At 40.6% G+C, this 18,675-nt stretch overlaps 3 protein-coding genes across 6 annotated transcripts; 1 reads left to right on the top strand and 2 right to left on the bottom strand.

The window, feature by feature from the left end:
* Positions 1-881: 881 nt before the first annotated feature.
* Positions 882-12,944, bottom strand: mgarpb (mitochondria localized glutamic acid rich protein b). 2 transcript variants are annotated; one of them, XM_086034339.1, is made up of 6 exons: positions 12,740-12,944; positions 9,497-9,594; positions 8,704-8,776; positions 5,667-5,984; positions 2,305-3,099; positions 882-1,998 (listed from the first exon to the last, which is right to left on the bottom strand). In XM_086034339.1, the coding sequence occupies exons 1-6, from the start codon at positions 12,819-12,821 to the stop codon at positions 1,961-1,963; spliced, it is 1,404 nt and encodes a 467-aa protein (XP_085890465.1). In that variant the 5' UTR covers positions 12,822-12,944; the 3' UTR covers positions 882-1,960. The 2 variants fall into 2 exon arrangements, with proteins under 2 accessions (XP_085890465.1, XP_085890466.1); XM_086034340.1 differs by having other exon boundaries at positions 12,749-12,940.
* Positions 12,945-14,088: 1,144 nt separating this feature from the next.
* On the top strand, positions 14,089-15,515 carry anapc11 (APC11 anaphase promoting complex subunit 11 homolog (yeast)). Of its 3 annotated transcripts, none has more exons than XM_086033684.1 (3): positions 14,089-14,256; positions 14,388-14,497; positions 15,249-15,515. In XM_086033684.1, the coding sequence occupies exons 2-3, from the start codon at positions 14,389-14,391 to the stop codon at positions 15,392-15,394; spliced, it is 255 nt and encodes an 84-aa protein (XP_085889810.1). In that variant the 5' UTR covers positions 14,089-14,256; position 14,388; the 3' UTR covers positions 15,395-15,515. The 3 variants fall into 3 exon arrangements, with proteins under 3 accessions (XP_085889810.1, XP_085889812.1, XP_085889811.1); XM_086033686.1 differs by having other exon boundaries at positions 14,091-14,265; positions 14,385-14,497; XM_086033685.1 differs by having other exon boundaries at positions 14,092-14,265.
* Positions 15,516-15,932: 417 nt separating this feature from the next.
* ppp1r27b (protein phosphatase 1, regulatory subunit 27b) lies at positions 15,933-17,828 on the bottom strand. Its single transcript, XM_086033939.1, has 3 exons — positions 17,555-17,828; positions 16,543-16,693; positions 15,933-16,332 (listed from the first exon to the last, which is right to left on the bottom strand). The coding sequence occupies exons 1-3, from the start codon at positions 17,766-17,768 to the stop codon at positions 16,209-16,211; spliced, it is 489 nt and encodes a 162-aa protein (XP_085890065.1). The 5' UTR covers positions 17,769-17,828; the 3' UTR covers positions 15,933-16,208.
* Between the last annotated feature and the right edge of the window lie 847 nt (positions 17,829-18,675).

Genomic DNA, 18,675 nt, shown 5'->3' with positions numbered 1-18,675 from the left:
CGGCAGATACACTAGTCCTCTGCAGAAATGATAATAAATAATAGATGAAAAAATACAGAGGACTCGAAAGCAGAAAACACTTGGGTCGAAAAAGTGAGAGAAAATATCTATCAAGTGCACTGCACTTTTTCCATAGTCCATGGTGGACTGACTGACCCAAACAAACATGCTTACTAATAACAAACATAATAATTTGGGGGCGGAATAAACAAGTACATTGAACAGACAGGTAATTAATTGAGAGGACTGGTACCAGGCCCAAGTTGTGTGTGGAGGCGAGCCAGGCAAGAACATTTCGACCTCGCACACCAGCTCAGTCTCCTTCCTTGCCAGAAAGTTGACATTCCACATCCACAGCTTCTGGAGCCCAGGATCTGACTGCCAAGGTCCCTGCCTTTGGCCGCTGCCCTGCTCACATTGCACCCAACCCTCTTGGCCCCTCCCACAGCTGGTGAGCCCATGGGAAGGGGGACCCATGTTGTCCTTTCGAGCTGAGCCCCGGCCGGGTGGCGGGTGCCATGGGTGCAGTCTCGGCCACCAGGCGTTCGGCACCAATCCCCACCTCCAGGCCTTGCTCCATGCAGACAGGAAAACGATGTCCATCATCATAGGGCGTCTGCAAACCCTTCTGGGAATCCCTCACCCATACCTGGTTACCGTCTGTGACCCTGCCAGAAGCATATAGCCCGAGGCTACACACAAACCCCTCCACCACAATAAGATGGTGGAGGGATTTGTGTGTGGTGGAGGCATAATTCATTTAAATAGGTACTTTACAACTAGATCAATTTGTCAAACAACCTTTTTTTCTGTCAAGCCAGTGTTTCTCTAAGCACAACTCATCTTTATATTGAGTGACAAAAGAAATTAAACGGATGGAATGATTTCTAATGGTTTATTTGTCCAGTTTCTGTGTTAGCATTCCATGACATTTTATTTGCTCATCACAATGATTCAACTTGTTTTTGTAGGTCCTCACAACAGTTAGTACAATCAACAACAAATGTTTTCATCTTCATCTCAATTGGATTTATGCTTTACTCTACGCCAGGGGTGTCAAACGTATGACCCGCGGGCCGGAACCGCCCCCCCCAAGGAGTTTTGATCTGGCCCGCAGGATCATTTAAATGTGAAAAAATGATTTTGATAAAAGTAAATTGCACATTTGTCTAGGGTGTTTCTTGAAATATTTTGTAAAAGGAATGTTCATTAAATTTCAACATTTTCCTTATGTTCTTGTGCTTCTTTACAGCAAAACCGAGGAAATGCATGATATTTTGGTTATTTATAGCTGAGGATGGTATTGTTTTAATGGTCCGGCCCACTTGACATCTACCGTGGCCGTATGTGGCCCACAATGTGAAATGAGTTTGACACCCCTGCTCTACTCAATACATAATAATAGTTATTGAAATATGTCTATTGTCTAAATGCAATAACCGTCATTTGCATGTAGATACTGCATGTATTCATGAGCAGATCACCTGTATCACCTTTAAAAAGAACATTATTAGTTTAGTTTCATGTACAGTATGTATGTAACTTTTCTAATAAAAGTGAATTTCTCTGTACAACACTCAAATTAATATATTAATGACTAAAGGATATTAAAAATATATAATACTGTCTGTAATTCTGCTTTTTTTAATATATAAAAAAGAACATCAATGCATTTAGTTAGACAGAGATCTCAAATCTGGTACACATTTCGAGTCATAAATGATAATGACAACCTGCCAATTTAAAATCTTCATAATGGTGACATCTAGTGGACAGAAGACAACCCTAAAAGAAAATTAACAGGTCAAACACCAACTGACAGTATTGATTATAGACGGTGGGATACAACTCAAAAGGACACATTTGAATGGTAAAAATCAAAATTTAGTCGTTTCTATTTTCTTGGTCGCACAGGTTCCACTGACAGTTTGACGAGTGATGTGAAAGGCACACTGTCAGTTCATGACTGGCTCATCATCACCACTGCTGCCTCTGGACCTGGAACAAATACATCAATTTATGATATATTCTACTGTCATTATCTTCAGAGAAAACACGAATACAAAGGTCAAACTACATGCAATTTACTCATTTTAATTCATATGTAATTTAGCTAAATAACAAAAACAGTCAATCAGTCAAGAGTGGATCACTTCTTTTTAAAACAGTCTAAGGACTTTTAAATGGTAGAATTAGTTTATATTGAATAATATTGTTTTTTTCCACTTAGGCCTATAGAGTAACCAATTTGGAATATTGAGCTACTAAAAAAAGCAAACTGGCTGTCCAAAAGCATTTGCTTACTTGCTGTTTGTACAGGTGACGCTGCTTCCCTGCCTTCATTCATCTTATCTCCAGCATCCTCAAGGATTTCCGATGGCTGATCAGCAGCGGGCACCATCACCTGTGCCAGGGAATCATGGTGGCAGTTGGACTCTGGTTCAGCAGCTGAGAGCACCTCCAGTTCTGACCCAGTGTCAGCTTCTGGAGGCTGAGCGTCACCTTCCTCTTCTGAGGCGGCCACTGTCTCCTCTTCTGGAGCTTCAGCTTTGCCAGCATCCTCTGCAATTGTCTCCGCTACAGGCGGCTCTTCGTCAGTGATGCTTGCCTCTGCGGATGGTGCAGCTTCTTCAGGTGAGACCTCCTCGGGTGTGACGTTCTCCACTGGATCTGGATTCTGATCCGCAGCATGCACACCTCCCGCATTCTCTTCTGTGGGGCCTGAAGTTGTAGCTTCCTCAGAAGGCACTTCCTCCTCTTCTTCACTTGCTGGAGAAGAGGCTTCCTCTGTTATCTCTTCTGCAGACACTTTGACTTCCGTAACAGCCTCTTCATCACAACTGACCACCTCTGCAGGGTCCAGCTCCTCTTCATTAGTGACAACAACTGTTTCACGCGAAGATTCTTCAGCCGCAAGATTTTCGGTTCCCTGAAGGGCTTCAGGTTGCGTCACTTGCAACACAGAGTCCAGCCCCTTTCCATCGTCTTCTATTTGACGGACAGCTCTCACCAGACTGGATTCCCCAACGGAAGCTGCTGCAATTTCAACTGTGGAGCCGGCCAGTATTTTTACCGCTGTAAGAAGATCTGGCAGAGCCTCTGAAGGAGAGAAAGTGAACCACTTCAAACTTTTAAGTTAAACACTGAGTCACACGATGCGTTTTTACATACAGTCACTTTTCAGGCAGTTGTTCTTACTTGTGCATATTTAACTATGTCACTAAGCGGAAATAGGGTGGAACTCATCTTCATGCTCCTTCTTTTTGCCATCTAAATGGTTTGATGCCACACTAACAAGATCCAGTCTGTTTGATACTCCATATTGGCAAACCTTGTTCTAATTGTAATGTCAGAACGTGTTAGCCTCAAACCATCAACAATTATTTTAACCAAGAGAGCAGATGTTTTGAGGTGTGCAATGCCATCTAAGAACCAAAGTCAATTCATACTGCTGAGATTTGTGTGTGAATGTTCTGTAATTTTACATTGTTGCTATTCCGTTATATAAATATATTTAAGATTTGATTTCTTGGGTTATGCTGAAAATTTTTACAGAAAATGTGTTCACTTTAAAGTGGAAGTCAACCCAAACATATTTTTTTCAAGAATGTAGTTGAAACAAGGCATTCTGGTAAATATTGCGTTTGTGGAATAAGACTTAATCCACCCGTTTTTAGCCATCTCTGGGGGGCGGCCATTTTGTCACATCTGTCGACTGAAAATGACAATACAACTGTTCAGGGCTCAGGTAACGACCAATCACAGGCTGACCTGTTTTCTGAAGCTGCGCCGTGATTGGTCATTACCTGAGCAGTTGTGATGTCATTTTTGGTCGAAAGAAGTGACAAAATGGCCGCCCCCTGAGATGGCTAAAAAGGGAGGGATTTTGCTGCTTAATTCATGTTCCATAAACGTAATATTAATCAGAATGCATTGTATCAACTAGTGGACCTGCAGGGAACATATTCTTGAAGAAAATTTGTTTGGGTTGATTTCTGCTTTAAAAATTGAAGATTTGAATATTACTTAGGTTCATTGCGTAGTAGCATGAACATGGGACTGATTCCATTGAAAGGCACTATTGTAAATGTGTTGTTTCAACATGTGGGCTACAAGTTATTGTTTCTACCAGCTGTCCATAGTCGATGACAAACACTCACTGGAAAAGGTTGAGGTCTCAACTGAAACTATACTAATACAAATAAAGGAATTTCTTCATGGACTTCACCGCACTGAGGATGAACACACAAAAGAGGTACTCTTAAAACTACTCTGAATTTTAAAGAGGAGTAGACACGTCTAAGATTACGGCTTTGTGTTTGCTGCCTGAATGATGCAGCAAAATGTTTTTTGTGGTCATCGTTGCATAACAAATTGCCTGAATCTGGAAGACAAATTGATAGATTTTCAGGGGAAAAAAGCAAAACATGAATGCATGCTTTCAACTTTGTCTCACAGTTAAGACTGTAAAATATATGCATTTGAGTAAACACAATAGAATGGGAAGGCCACTCAAAGGAGATGATGACTGATCGTCACACTCTTATAGTGAGATAAAGTTGCTGGAAAAGGAAGCACACAGACTACCACTTGGACCATATTGACAAATTTGACCTAATAAAACCTAAACACAAACACACACTAGTGGGATGTAAAGGGACTCAATAAGAATTTATTGAGCAAAAAGTGATCAAATTTGGTAGACAAACACAAGACTGCTGATCAAAATAATGAAATGAGGGTCTTACAGTAGACAACCCCAAATGTGTCTTGACAATAATATGTTTTATGTGCCATCACTAGTCTAAACACGACATTCTGAATACAGTTGCCTTTGTGGAATATGAGTTAAGAAGCAAAATCCACCCATTTTTGGCCATCTCAGGGGGCAGCCATTTTGTCACTTGCTGTCGACTGAAAATGACAGCACAACTGCTCAGGGCTCAGGTAATGACCAATCACGGCTCACCTGTTTTGTGAAGCTTTGCCGTGATTGGTTGTTACCTGAGCCCTGAGTAACCGTGATGTCATTTTCAGTCGACAGGAAGTGACGGAATGGCCGCCCCTTGAAATCGATGAAAACAGGTGGATTTTGCTGCTTAATTCGTATTCCACAAACCCAATATTAATCAGATTATCAAGTGTTGACTAGTGAGGCTGCATAGAACATAGTAAATCAATTTTTGGGGTTGACTTCCCCTTTAAGTAACAAGTTGGTGGAGGACTGACATCTCTTTAAGGCCACTGAAATAATTAGCAGGAACCAGAACTACTCCAGTTTTGTTCTTTTCTAGTCTCCCAAGCTAAATTTCTGTACCGACCCAAAAACCATGCATTCTGAACACTCTTAAGTTTAGAGCAGTGTGTAAATATAAACCAACATCTCAAGTCTCCAAAGAATTTGACCGAGGGACCCCAAACTGGCTTTCATTCATAATAAAAGGTAGTGATAGGAAATGCTTCTTTTTCTTCCCTTAATCTATGCTGGGGTTCATGGGTTCTTTTTGTGGAATCAAGAGGTGGAAGCGTGCACACTGAACTTGTAGCCATTCACTCTAAGCAAACACTTAAGGCATCATAGTTTTATGCTGCCATATCCACACAAGGAACAGTCTCTGCCTCAGCGGGGGGACTAGGGAGGAGGGCCTCATTGGCTACTGTTGTACCAGCACTGGCAGGCGCCTCTGCCTCTGCTGGTGTCTCCTCCGTGGCCTCCACAGCGGTAGGAGTAGCTTCAGCCGCGACGGGGGGAGCTTCTTCCTCAGCAATTGGCTTAGCTTCATCCTCAGTGGCAATGACCTCGGAAACCACAACGACATCTTCTTCGGGTGTTGCGCTCTCAACAACGGGCTCGCCGGTGCTATCTGCCACGGGCTCTGCAGGTGCAGCGACAGACTCTGTGACCACTTCAGCAGGCACCTCCAGATCCTCGACCGGGGCGGGTTCAGCTGCCGCAATCACTGCCTCAGTTGTGGAAATTTCAGCTTCAAAAATGAAGAATAGAACAGAATAAGAACAATCTCTTTTGCATTAGTGAACTTGGGAGAAGAATATTTTATTCTGTAATGTCACGTAACTGTCTCTTGCAAAATGCCACCACTCAAACACTTCCCTTTGCTTGATCACATCACTGTGCCAGTTTCTCGTCATTCTGGCCATTACTGTTTTATCTCCATTCGAGATTATGATAATGTCAGAAAGAAAGCAGATTTCTGTCCGCAGAGTTCCTTTCAACATATTTGTTAATTTAACTGTTGTGCATAATAATTGTACTGTAACTGTATTTTGAGTCATTTTGCCAACCCACTTTCCACCCTTAAATACTTGACTTTTGCAATTAAAGACGAAAAAGGAAAACAGAAATGACGACTAATTTGGAACATATTTTTATATCTTATTCGTTTGATATTTTTATTCATTTTCAAAAATCATTTAACCTTTATCATTAGTTTCTATTTATTCATATAATGCATTGTATATGTATTTGTCATTCCTCGTTATTTAATACTTTAAACAACAATGCCAACATTGATGAGAGTCCTCATTATATTTGCACCCAGTTAGTAATGTTCATGACACTCGGCTACAGCTTGAGTGTTAATTTAAAACATATTCACAAAAATGGTGACCTGTGACACAAACATCACAAAAAAATGAATTCTGACACCAATTAACCACACATAGGATGACCAGTAGTCCCAATAATTATTGTTTAGTATAATGTATTGTACAGTATTGAAGTATCAAAGGTACCCTTAACACCCGATAAGACAACTTGAAGTGAAATTTGAGAAATCTGGGTGTTAGAGCTCTTTGAAAGATACAATAAATGTTGTTGCTATCAACATATCGTACCGTTTTTCACTTCAAAAAGATAACTTTTAACCTCTTCATGTCACATTTTGAAGATGCTGATCTTCTTGGAATTCGAATCAATCATCAACTTTATGACTATATAATTACCACACTAACAGAGCTTGACAGACAGGTTGTTTACGTGTACTTTATATCCAGTATGATTTTGCTTGACTACATGCTGCTGTCTACATTATTCAGTCCCTGCAGGGTTTTGCAAAGTTGAGATCGCAACTATTAACGCAAAATTGAGAAAATCGCGAAATCGCACTTTCCCGCAACAACTATGTTTTAAAAATGAATATTTCACACAAGTTTGGGGGTTAGCTTGTCTAAAACGGCTCCGTGAGCACGCTAGTGGAAAAAGCAGCGATAGCTGAATCCACGAAGAAGAAAATCCCCACGTCACTTCCTATTTTTGACAATGACGAACGTTGACGGCAGAGAGAAGTACAGTAGAGAAAACGCAAAGCATTTACCAACTAAAAACACGCCATATAGACCGTGCATACCAATATCTGGACCTCCTGCATGAAAGCAGGGGTAAACTATTTTGTTCTACATGCAGTGTAATAATAGTTTATAAAAGAAAGTCTGTATTGTTCTAATTACAAGCGAAACGTTTGGAAAAGACACGTGCACTACAGATCCTCAAGGAGGCGATACACTCAAGGTCTGTCGGGAGAACAGAACGAATTAAAGTGAGAAACTTAGTTATATAAAACGTGTATGAGAATAACGTGTGTTAAGCCTAGAGTTGGGCAATATGCTGACGTAAATCAATCATTAAACCTTTAAATGTGTTAGTTGACGTTAAAACATCAGACAAATTTGACATGTGCAAAATTATCACGTGAAGTGTCACTTACTCCCTTGTGTACTAAATGTTACTTGTGTACAAAACCATACTTTATTATAATCACACTAAAATGATTGTAAATGTCGTACTACATATTTTCATTTCATGCGTTCCTAGCAACATTCACAAATTGCTTAGAAAATTTGATATTTTGCCCACCTGTAGTTATTTTAACAGTACAGGCTGATGATGTGATATTACATTTTATCTATTAAACTTTATTAAACTATCAACATCCCACTGTCTGTTAGTGACCACCCAGCTATGAGAAGATCCCCGAGAGAGAAAGTCATCAATGGAGGAGTCATTCTGTCTGATCATCATCTTAAAAAAAAAAAACATTTGTCTGCAGTCTACCAGAAAGAAGAAGCACGAAGGAGCCACGTTGAGAAAAAGACTGTTGCCGTCATATTTGATTCAACTCCAGATGCTGAGAGGAGATGTGTGCTCAATATCCCTTTTCAATAAAGAATATACACATTTGTAAATATCTGTTGATTTTTCAAACATCTTTTGTAAATATCCGCTTCAAATTTGTACAAAACATTTGCTTGATTGTAAACAAATGAGATTTTGATCCCCCCCCAAATATTTAGGAAAATTGCCCGTGAATTCAGGCATTTTAGACAATCATAAAATCAAAATCAACAATCATAAAAAATGCTTGCAAAATTCTGGCTGACTGATTATTCCAAGGATAAGCGCTATGAGCTATATTTGTAATTTAAAAAAATAAAATACATCCTGCCTAAGTGCTCACGACTGCTTCTTTCCTGTTACAGGTTGTTCAGCTGCTCTGAGGCCAAATCAGGCATCATTTTTTTGAAGACAGTAATTGGGAGGGACATGCTATTGAGGATGATTATTCAAGCATGTTTATTTAGGTGGTGCAGCCAAAACAGCATCAACTGATCTATTACTCTCTGTACTCGCTTTGTGTATGGGGGGGGGTTCGGTGGGTAGTGCATGTTATTGGAATGGGAGCTGACCCTTCGCTGTGGAGCCCATGTTGGCGAGTCTGTCCTCATAGCGCTCACTATCACCAATGACCGTCTTGTAGGCCTGAGAGACAGAGCAAATACGGTGCACATGTTGCATTATGGCAGACAACAAAATGATCATAAACATGTGTTAGGTTCATAGAAGCCTCTAAATTGGCCGTAGGCGTGAGTGTGAATGCTTGTGAATGTGCATTGTGATTGACACGCCGTCAGTTCAGAGTGTATCACACTTGTCACCCCAGTCCAAAAAGGATCAACAAAAAAACAATAGATGGATGGGACTTGTCACGAAGCAAAATGTGCTATCAAGAAAAGAGTTGCAGACTTGTCGTCCCAACGTCCCATTCCAAAGTAATTTACATGATCTTGAGTAACCAGAGGTGGAGTTAACAAAAATGTCAGCTGACAATGTTTGGTAGGATGTTGCAGGAAATGTGTTATAATTAGTAGAAACAGAAATCATTTTGAGGAAAATATTTTTATAAATGAAATTCGGTTACGTATACTGTATGTGTATTATGGGAATTGATAGCTTTTGTAGCTAAATAAAGTGTTTATTATAGCACTACTTGGTCATTACATCTGTTTCAGCATTTTTTTTTACTATAGAGATTAATACATACATACAGACTTCAATTAGATTCGGGAGGTATGTCTAAAAAATATATATAGTTCAATTCAAATGTAATACAGTGCCTCACTCATCATCCAGTTTCTTACCATTGTCCTAGAAATGACATGTTGGAAATTGTTGCATACGCTGAAAAGCGCCAATACTTACATAGACAACTGCAGCAGTGAGGCCTCCTCCACACAAAACAAAATATGTCATGTTTGTGGAACCACCAGGAACCCCGAAAGCCATGTGCCGCACTGGTGCTGCCGATTGACAAAAGGGAGCAAAGTCGTTAATTCTATGCACCATTCTGCTATATTACAAGTGTGGGTGTCACACACAGAGGAGTGATGATAAAGTATTTTGGAAAAAAAATCTTGAGTGAAGGGCGACTTGATGCAAACGTCAATTGCACTACGATCGCCTCGACGTGTGTCCCCATTCTTTAATCCTGTTACACAATGTGGCCCTGCTCATTTGGAGCCAAGGAGATGGAAAGATTTTGCAACAGCCAAGGTAAACACCAAACAATCTGCTAAATTAAATATCCGGCAGACCACACAAGCAATTCAAGCTCGTTTCAGATTGGTATCAAAACCAACATTGTCATGGGATTTGACTTCATGCAATCAAATTGTCCCCCAAGACAACACCGAAGGAGGAGCTGTGAAAAGCTTCTTAATGGGCTATTGTTGCAGCGGAAGACAGGTGAGCGTGGCTTTCTGTCTCTTGTGAAGATTTGCCGGTGTTTAGAGGATTGTCAGGGGTGCATGCAGAGGAGGCCATAAATAAAACCACCCTGTACCCAAACCACTTTAATCTCATCTGCAGCTCACACACAAACATTCTTCTACAAGCACAGATACGTGCATTCAAACACATACTGGACAACTCAATGTATAATCAAAACGCCAGGTCCAGCAGATTCTCAGACAACAATATCAGACAGTAAAGAAGCAAACAGTTAAACTCTTGCATGGTAGGGAGGGAGGGCTCGACATCCCGTGCAATTGTGTCACCAGTCACTGGTTAGAAAGCAATGGCAATAACAATAATACATTTTGACTAAAATTCAAATTCAATCTAGTGATTGAAGTTTAGTCATCTATAGTATGGTTCAAGCTACCCATCATATTATAGTAATTGTCAGTACATTGCGCATGCATTGTCTGCTGTTAGACATAAATCCAATTTTGTGTGGGATGTATGGACGGTACCAATTTGCCTTGGCATACATCTTTTTAAAAACCCTTTTGGAAAAGAAAGCAGTATGCAGAAGATTGACGTTTGTGTGTGTTATTGACCTCCTTCTTGCATAAGAAACGTGCTTGATTGGCAACCTTAACAATTGGCTCGGTATCGAAGGTTGGCACACAGCTCGTGTGATATGACAGTATTATTATTGCGTCACTCAATTTAGCAGTGCCACCAGGCCTTAAATTCAGTATCTTCTATATTTGTTCAAGTCTTGCATGCCACGAGTTTATACTGAAATCCAAATAAAAGTGCATGGCACTCTATCCTGCTTCTTGGGGTTACTAGACAATGTTAAAAAACAATCAAATACGTTATAATTACCATCAGGAGTAATGAGATTTGAAAAAAGGGTATAAATACAACCCATAAAGCTCATGAATAAATGTGCTCATATAACCTGGAAAGCAGGTTAGATGAGCACATTTTTCTCTTCTGAAACAAGTCAATGTTTGTAACTTGGGTAGAAAGCATTAAATTCTACTATTCCATGTTACTTTATAAATGATCATCATGCGTGTTTTTCTCTGTTCCGCCCTGGCAAAATGTCAGTGTGGACACGGCTAAATATTCCCAAAGGTTGGGTGCAGAAAACCAAAACAAAGCGTCCTGTTTTGAATGCTGAGCGGCTAATGCAGTATCGTCCTCCCCCTCTAACAACACCATGACGCTGCAACACCTTGAAAGCCCAAGTACAAGTTATTTATAAAGGTAATCGGTTAAGCTCACTCGCAAGGTCCAAGCCTGTTAAAATGAACATGCATGCCAGATGAAAGCAGACAAGATGGCACCTGAGGCAGAAGGGACACGTCACCATGTGCTCTCTGGACACGTGTGCCAGATGTCACCGTGTCGAAGGTGCACAGCTGCATATGATGCAGTCGTGCACCCCCCACCCATGCCGATTTTTGTCCGAATAATGATGCAACCATCGGTCAACTTTGGAAGATTTTCTGGTGCCAAAATCAGGACCTCATCCATCCATCCATTTTCTAGCTCTTATCCTTTTGTGGTCATGGACAGCTGGGGCCTATCACAGCTGACTTTGGGCCAAAGGCGGGAAGCACCCTGGACTGGTCGCCAGACAGTCGCAGGAAGGCTTTATTCAGGAAATTGCAAACACGAAGCAGTCGAAGCAGTTTTCCCTTCGGCTGAATTCCACATGCTCAAACCCCAGAGTAAATGATGATCCAGGCAAGGACGCGTGAAAAGACAAAGCACTGTGAAAATAAAAGCCCTAAATCCTCGTCACTTCGCATGCACAGCGGGCGTTTACATGCAATCATTCCAACATAATTATGTTACAAGCTAATATATGCACTTTTGTCCTTTGGTACACCTGCATAACCTAACAAGAGCCAATACAAAGCAACATTTACAATGATTGACTACTGAAAAACTACAATAACAAAGAGTGTGAATGAAAATATAGGAAAGAACAAACTTTTGATGGAGCTATTGTGTTGGGACTCATTCCGTGTGCAAGCCAGTGAATGTGTGAGTCTTGCTACAATATGTTGTAATGGTAACTTGATCAAAATTCTAATTAATCTTCAAATGTCGAATTCTTGCATTTCAAATGACAAACCAAACCCAAATGCAACTTCTTTAAAACCCTGAGTCAAGAGTTGTACTCTATTTGCATTGAGATTGCAAATCCAATGCACAGGACAGTGTTCCTTGTACAGGACACTTTCAAAACGGCATACTGTATTTCTACTAGGCATAACGTTTATTTCATTGAGTCGATCATTAAATTGAGGATTATCTATACATTTGCTCATGGATCATTATCAATCAATCAATCAATCAATCAAGCAATCACATTTTATTTATATAGCACTTTTCATACATAAAAATGCAACTCAAAGTGCTCTAAAACACCCAAAACACAACATGAAAAGATCCGTTCACGCCCTCCCTCCCAACAAATCCGAAGAAATATATCGACTAGTACATCAGCACTCACTCACACATATCCACACAAAGTGCACAACCTGATCAAATGTGTTAAAAAGACATGACATTACCTGCCAAAGAAAACATCAAAATAGGTCAAACAATTCCCCACACGTTGAACGCGTGAGAATGCAACAATCTGACCTCACATTTTAGATGACGTAAAAAGTCACTTAAAAGTAAAAACACACGAACCTGACTCACCTTTTCTAAATGTCGGTGTGAACACCCTCTGAGCCACCGGGCCGAGTCTTTGGCAAACCCGTCTACAGAACATTTTGCTCGATAAGCAGCGACGGACAGCTAAACGCCTGAGTCTGAGGCTTTTTCGAACTTCTTTTGAGCCTGCCTCTCTCAACCACACAGTCCCTGCTCACTCACCGTTGATGGAGAAGACGTCACAACACCCCGTTAAAAAAAAAAAAAAAAAAAAAAAAAAAGGCTCACTTGAATGCACCCTAGTGGCCAGTCGACGCAACAGAAACAATTGTGCTTTTGAAACGGATCAAAACCTAATTTTTGCTGTACTGTAGGGTGAATTTAATTTAATATAAATAACTAATGAACTCAACTAATTAAAAATAAAAAGCAGTATTATTGCTGTTTTTATGGTGAGCATAAACAGTACAGGAAATGGATGGGCAACTTATTAATATTATAATAGTTATTTATTTAAAATAAAATAATAATGATAGCTGATGTTGTTATTATTTGTATTAATATATCATATATTATATATGACGTAATACTATTCACAATCATAACTGTATAGTATATCATATAAAATAAATAGCGACATTCATTTTGATATCATCCATCAATCCATTCATCCATCCATTTCCGAACGGCTTATACTCATAATAATAATAATAATAATTAGTAGTGTATTAACACTTGCATATTTAATTGATGTACAATAACATGTAATTATTACAGTTTTGTGTCTTGTGTCATCTTCCAAACCGCTTAACTTGTACAAGGTCGCGGGGAGGTGCTGGAGCCTTTCCCATGGCTGACCATGGGCGAAAGGCAGACTCCACTCTGAACTGGTCGCCAGCCAGTCGTAGGGCACACACACACCCACGCACACCCACCCACACACGCCCACGCACCCCCACACACACGCACGCACACATAAATCCAAGTACAAGTTATTTATAAAGGTATTATAATAATAGTAATAATAATAATAATAATAATAATAATAATAATAATAATAATAATAATAATAATAATAATAATAATAACAATAATGATAATAATAATCATATAGTAAGACATATTTATGAATTAAGGGTTAGGTTCAGCAACACATGGTAAAACATGTATTGCGCACGCTTTCATGGGTCAAAAAAAAAAGGAAATATGTCGAAAATTGGATATGCTACAAAAAAATGAAAGCCTTTTTTCATCAGAGTCAAAAATACGTTTAGAGGGATACATAAAAAAAGGCATTTGATTAAAATTAGCTGTTGACGGGGTAATAATACATAACATTATCCCGCTGGTCCATTAGATGGCGGTAATGAGCCATAATGTTACCGAGCAGCTGCTTTTTAAAGCGCAAGAAGTAGAAGACAGCCGACTGGAGGGTTTGGGGGGAAACAAGAGGAAGATTGACATATTTGAACATAAACCCCTTTCTGCAATGATCGTAGCATAAACGTTAAACTGGCGTTAGATATTTTAAAGGAGAAGTGAGCCGCTGACAGGTGAGTAAAGTAAGTTCCTTTACTAGTATCTGTGCAAGTTCAGCTCCTGACGTAGCTGTCTTGCTAAACGTCAGCTCGCAATGGCAGTGGACGTGTGATGTTAATTGTCTGCTGCTTTCATACACGAGCAGGATGAAGGTCAAGATCAAGAAGTGGAACGGAGTGGCGTCGTGGTTGTGGGTAGCCAATGATGAGAACTGTGGGATCTGCAGGCTGGCTTTCAATGGTTGCTGCCCGGACTGTAAGTACAATCGATGTGGTTCGTCTATGCTGGCGACCAGTTCAAGGTGGACCAGCGGTTCAGAAAACGGGCATTCCATCCCTGGGACCTGTTTTCTGAAGCTGAGCCGTGATTGGTTGTTACCTGAGCCCTGAGCAACTGAGATGTCATTTTCAGTCGACAGAAAGTGTCAAAATCGCCATCCCTGATATGGACAACAAGGGGTGGATTTTACTGCTTAACTCAAAGATGCAAACACAATATTAATCAGAATGCCGTGTTTAGACTAGCGGGGCTACATAGAACATATTGTAAAGACAATTATTGAGTTGGCTTACCCTTTAAGTGTCGCTAACTACCATTATAAATTTAGAAACATGAAGCAACTCGTAGGTGACACAGCGAGTCAGCTTCTGCTCTGCCTGATTTCAAACTAATTCACCTTGCTCCTCTTCCCTTATTTGTTTATTAATTTCAATGTACTCTTAGTTTGTTTTGACTTAAAATTAAGAGTTAATGGTAACAATTTGATGAAATTATACATGGATTGAAGGTTAATTTTCAACAGATTTTTGGCAGCCCCCAAGAGTCCATGGCGCCCTAAAGCATCTTTCTATCTCGCCTATGAGCAAGATGGCCGTGGGTATGGTGGTAGTCTTTCTACATTTCTCAAGCCCACTCTGATTTTAAGTGTCTGGTCTGACTTTGTGATCATGTCCTAGTTTATCTCTGACAATTTAGGAGTGAGTTAATGTTGCAACCCGTTTGGCAGGTAAGGTGCCCGGGGATGACTGCCCACTGGTCTGGGGTCAGTGCTCCCACTGTTTCCACATGCACTGCATCTTGAAGTGGCTCAACTCCCAGCAGGTCCAGCAGCAGTGCCCCATGTGTAGACAGGAGTGGAAGTTTAAAGAATGAGCTCGATGTGGAAACTATTTGAGGATTTTTGGTCTTGCCTGTAAATGTATATATTTTTTAAACTGTACAGTGCATCAAAGAAAAAATCCTGGTTCCAATTGTTAATAAAAATACAAATTCATTTGCATTGTCTTCCGTTTTTCATGTTGCCGTCACTACAGATATTATCCACCGGAGGGCGACAGAGCAAAATCAAAACCCTGATGCATACTGGATTTTTAGTTCCTTGTGACCTGGCGGGTGTGCTGGTCTGGAACTTAAAAGTTCTATAAAATGAATCAGTCAGGGTAATCTGATGAACTCTTTATTTTAGAAGTACAAAACGTAACAAAAATAAGACTATACAGTTATCAACACAGTTATACAGTTAGCCAAATGTGCTTCTATTGGTCAGAATACATTTTCAGATAATGAAATCAACTAACTACTACTATCTCTCTATTAGCAGATATCTAGAATCCATTGAAAATTATGGATTTATTTTTGTCAGAGGCGAACGCCTGCAAATGAGCAGCAAACACATCCATGGTCAAATTGATGCATCTACCTTCCAGGATAAAAATAAATAAATGTACTTTTTAAGCTGACATTTTTCATTCAAACTCACAGCAGGATAAAACGATGCAAATGTGCTAGCTGCTGCAAGTCCATGTCGAAGAAGCCTGCTGTGTCAGGCTTCCTTCCACCAGACCTCCACAGTTGAGATTGCTTTCTGGTTCAGGGTGCTGAACCCACAAGGCCTTTTCTCTCTGCCTCGTCAGAAAAATTGGAGCGACCGCAACGGTCTTCCGTCCCACGTAACGCTCAGAGGCACTCAGTCATTGTCGGCTAGACCAAACAGTTCCAGCAGTTCCTTGTTCTCCGGGTCGATGAGGTCACACGGCTTCTCGCCGCAGTCGTTTTCCAGATTTGGATCGGCGCCCAGTGAGAGAAGATACCTGAAAGTAACACAAACACGTCACCGTCGTGCCTTAGTGTCAGATTCAGGGAGGGCAATGAGGGGCAAGAATGCAGCCGATCCCCCCCCCTCCCCGGTTTCTCTTACAGCGCAATGTCTAGGACGTGCTTGTCAACGCGGAATGTCATAGCCTCACTGGGCAGGCGTCATATTGTGTTATGGTGACCGACTTTGTTGCTTAGACACTCACCGTGCAATGTGAGGGAAGCTGTCGCTGCAGGCCATGTGCAGCGGGGTCCACCCCTCGTCATCCCTCTGGTGGATGCTTGCTCCGTAGTGGACCAGCAGCTCCACACACTCAAGGTTCCCAGATAGCACAGCCTCATGGATGGCAGCCATGCCTTCACACACACGGCATCACAAAGTTAAAGTCACCCGAAGTGTGGCAGACTAGCGCCAAGAAAGCCGTTTGAGAACCAGCTTAACGGTCCATGTCATGTGCCCCGCAACGTCACTTTGAGTGGCCCCTTGGTTAATTAAAAAAAAAAACATTTCAAGAAACATGCGAAATGGTGAAAAGTCCAACATATGAAAAAAATTAATACTGTATCACCATTTCCCACAAGATGGGAGATATATCTTAGTTGGGCTTACACTTCCCTATATTACAAAGTGAGTAGGGTAATAGTTTTTGTGGATTTGGAATGATATGCAGAACAACCATGTGACGCAATAACATTTTCAATAAATTTTGAAATAAAATGTAAAAAATTAGTTTTTGCACTTGAATGTTGGTTTGCTGTTCAGCAGTTTTGTCCTGTGCTTGAATGCTATTTTTTGTGCTAGACTGCCCTTTGCGCTGGGAGGGGGGATCATGTGTTTTTTTTTGTTTATTAAATTATTATATTAAAAGCATGTTTTTCCATATTTAGAGTGGCATTTTCGTCATACATCTGGTTAAGAAGTGCGCGCCCCCAATAGGACCGGTGAAAAATGATGGCCCCCTCCAGCATTTAAGTTGCCCATCCCTTTGTACTAGAAATGCTCTTTGTCCTCACTAGGACAACTTTGCCATTTGGTGTAGACTGATGCAAAACTGCATTCGTTCACTGATCTGCATACTAACTAGTACTACTAGTTAAGGCTATCACCAGATGTTAACTAGAGAGTACTAGTACATTAACGTCAAGATAGAAGTAGGATATGAAATAAATGCTCAAATGTTTTTTCACATAGGCCCAGTCAGAGGTAATGAGACTCACCAGAGGGGTAGACTGTGTCCAGGGTGACCCTTCTGGCTCGGATGAATAGTCCAATCCTCTCCAGCTCACCATGCCGCACAAAGTCCTGGAATACGATGTCATTGGGGAAATGCACACTGCGGAGGGGCTTTTGAGACGCCGAGCTCTTGTATTTGTCCTGGGCATAAGCCCGAAGTGAGACGGTCTGAGACGTGGGGAACTGGTAGTACTTCATTCTCCTGTTAGAGGTTGCGTCGGGAGGGGAAAAAAATTCAAGTTGCAAGAAGAAGGTGTGAGGTCCTTGATGGTCTTTTGGCTGAAAAGTCAGTCTTCCTCTGTGTGACTCAACTGTGTGGAGCTGCCCCTCTGAAGGTCAGACCTCGCCCTTTATACTGGCTGTCAGGTTATTTTAGGACACGCCACAGATCGCAGTGGCAAAACTTTGACCCCGAGCAAACTAACATGTTGCCCACGAATGGTAGTGGTGACACAAACATCACATCAGCGGTAAGTTTAGTGAAGGAGGCAACATAAGGAGGGCACAGCGAGGGGAGATGCAACATCATGGCTCTATTTGTCATTCTTCTCATGTGGCACACGTACCAGACTATAGATATACTATAATATCAGACTATATTAAATTAGGACACAGTCTAGCACTCTTCAAGTGTTCTAAGTGATAAAGACCAACAGGCTTTATCTATATCTATCCATCTATCTATATGTACTGCTGCACATTAGTGTCGTCGCATGGAATGCTGTATCTGAGGATTTATTATGGAAGTAAATCTGTGCCATCGGAGTTTGAATTCGAATTTCTAACACTGAATTTTTTTTCCATCAAAACTCCTAACACTGAAATTTTTCAGCACTGAAATTCAGCTGCAAAAAAAATTTGCCTGCAAAAAAAAAAAAAAAAAAAAATCGCCCCATAAAAAAATTCAACTGCAATAAAAAAAAAAGGCAAATTTTTTGCAGCTGAATTTTTTTTGCTGGTGAATATTTTGCGGCTGAATTTTGTTCAGCTGAATTTTTGCAGGCAAATTTTTTTACATGTTGAATTTCAGTGCTGAAAAATGTCAGTGTTAGGAATTTTGATGTTAAAAAAATTCAGTTAGAAAGTCGATGGCAAAAATATTCAG

Source organism: Filicampus tigris, chromosome 6 (assembly GCF_054856515.1).
Source record: "Filicampus tigris isolate MCC_2025a chromosome 6, RoL_Ftig_1.0, whole genome shotgun sequence".
Classification (NCBI taxonomy): Eukaryota; Metazoa; Chordata; class Actinopteri; order Syngnathiformes; family Syngnathidae; genus Filicampus; species Filicampus tigris.
This window is presented reverse-complemented; position numbering and strand designations above follow the sequence as displayed.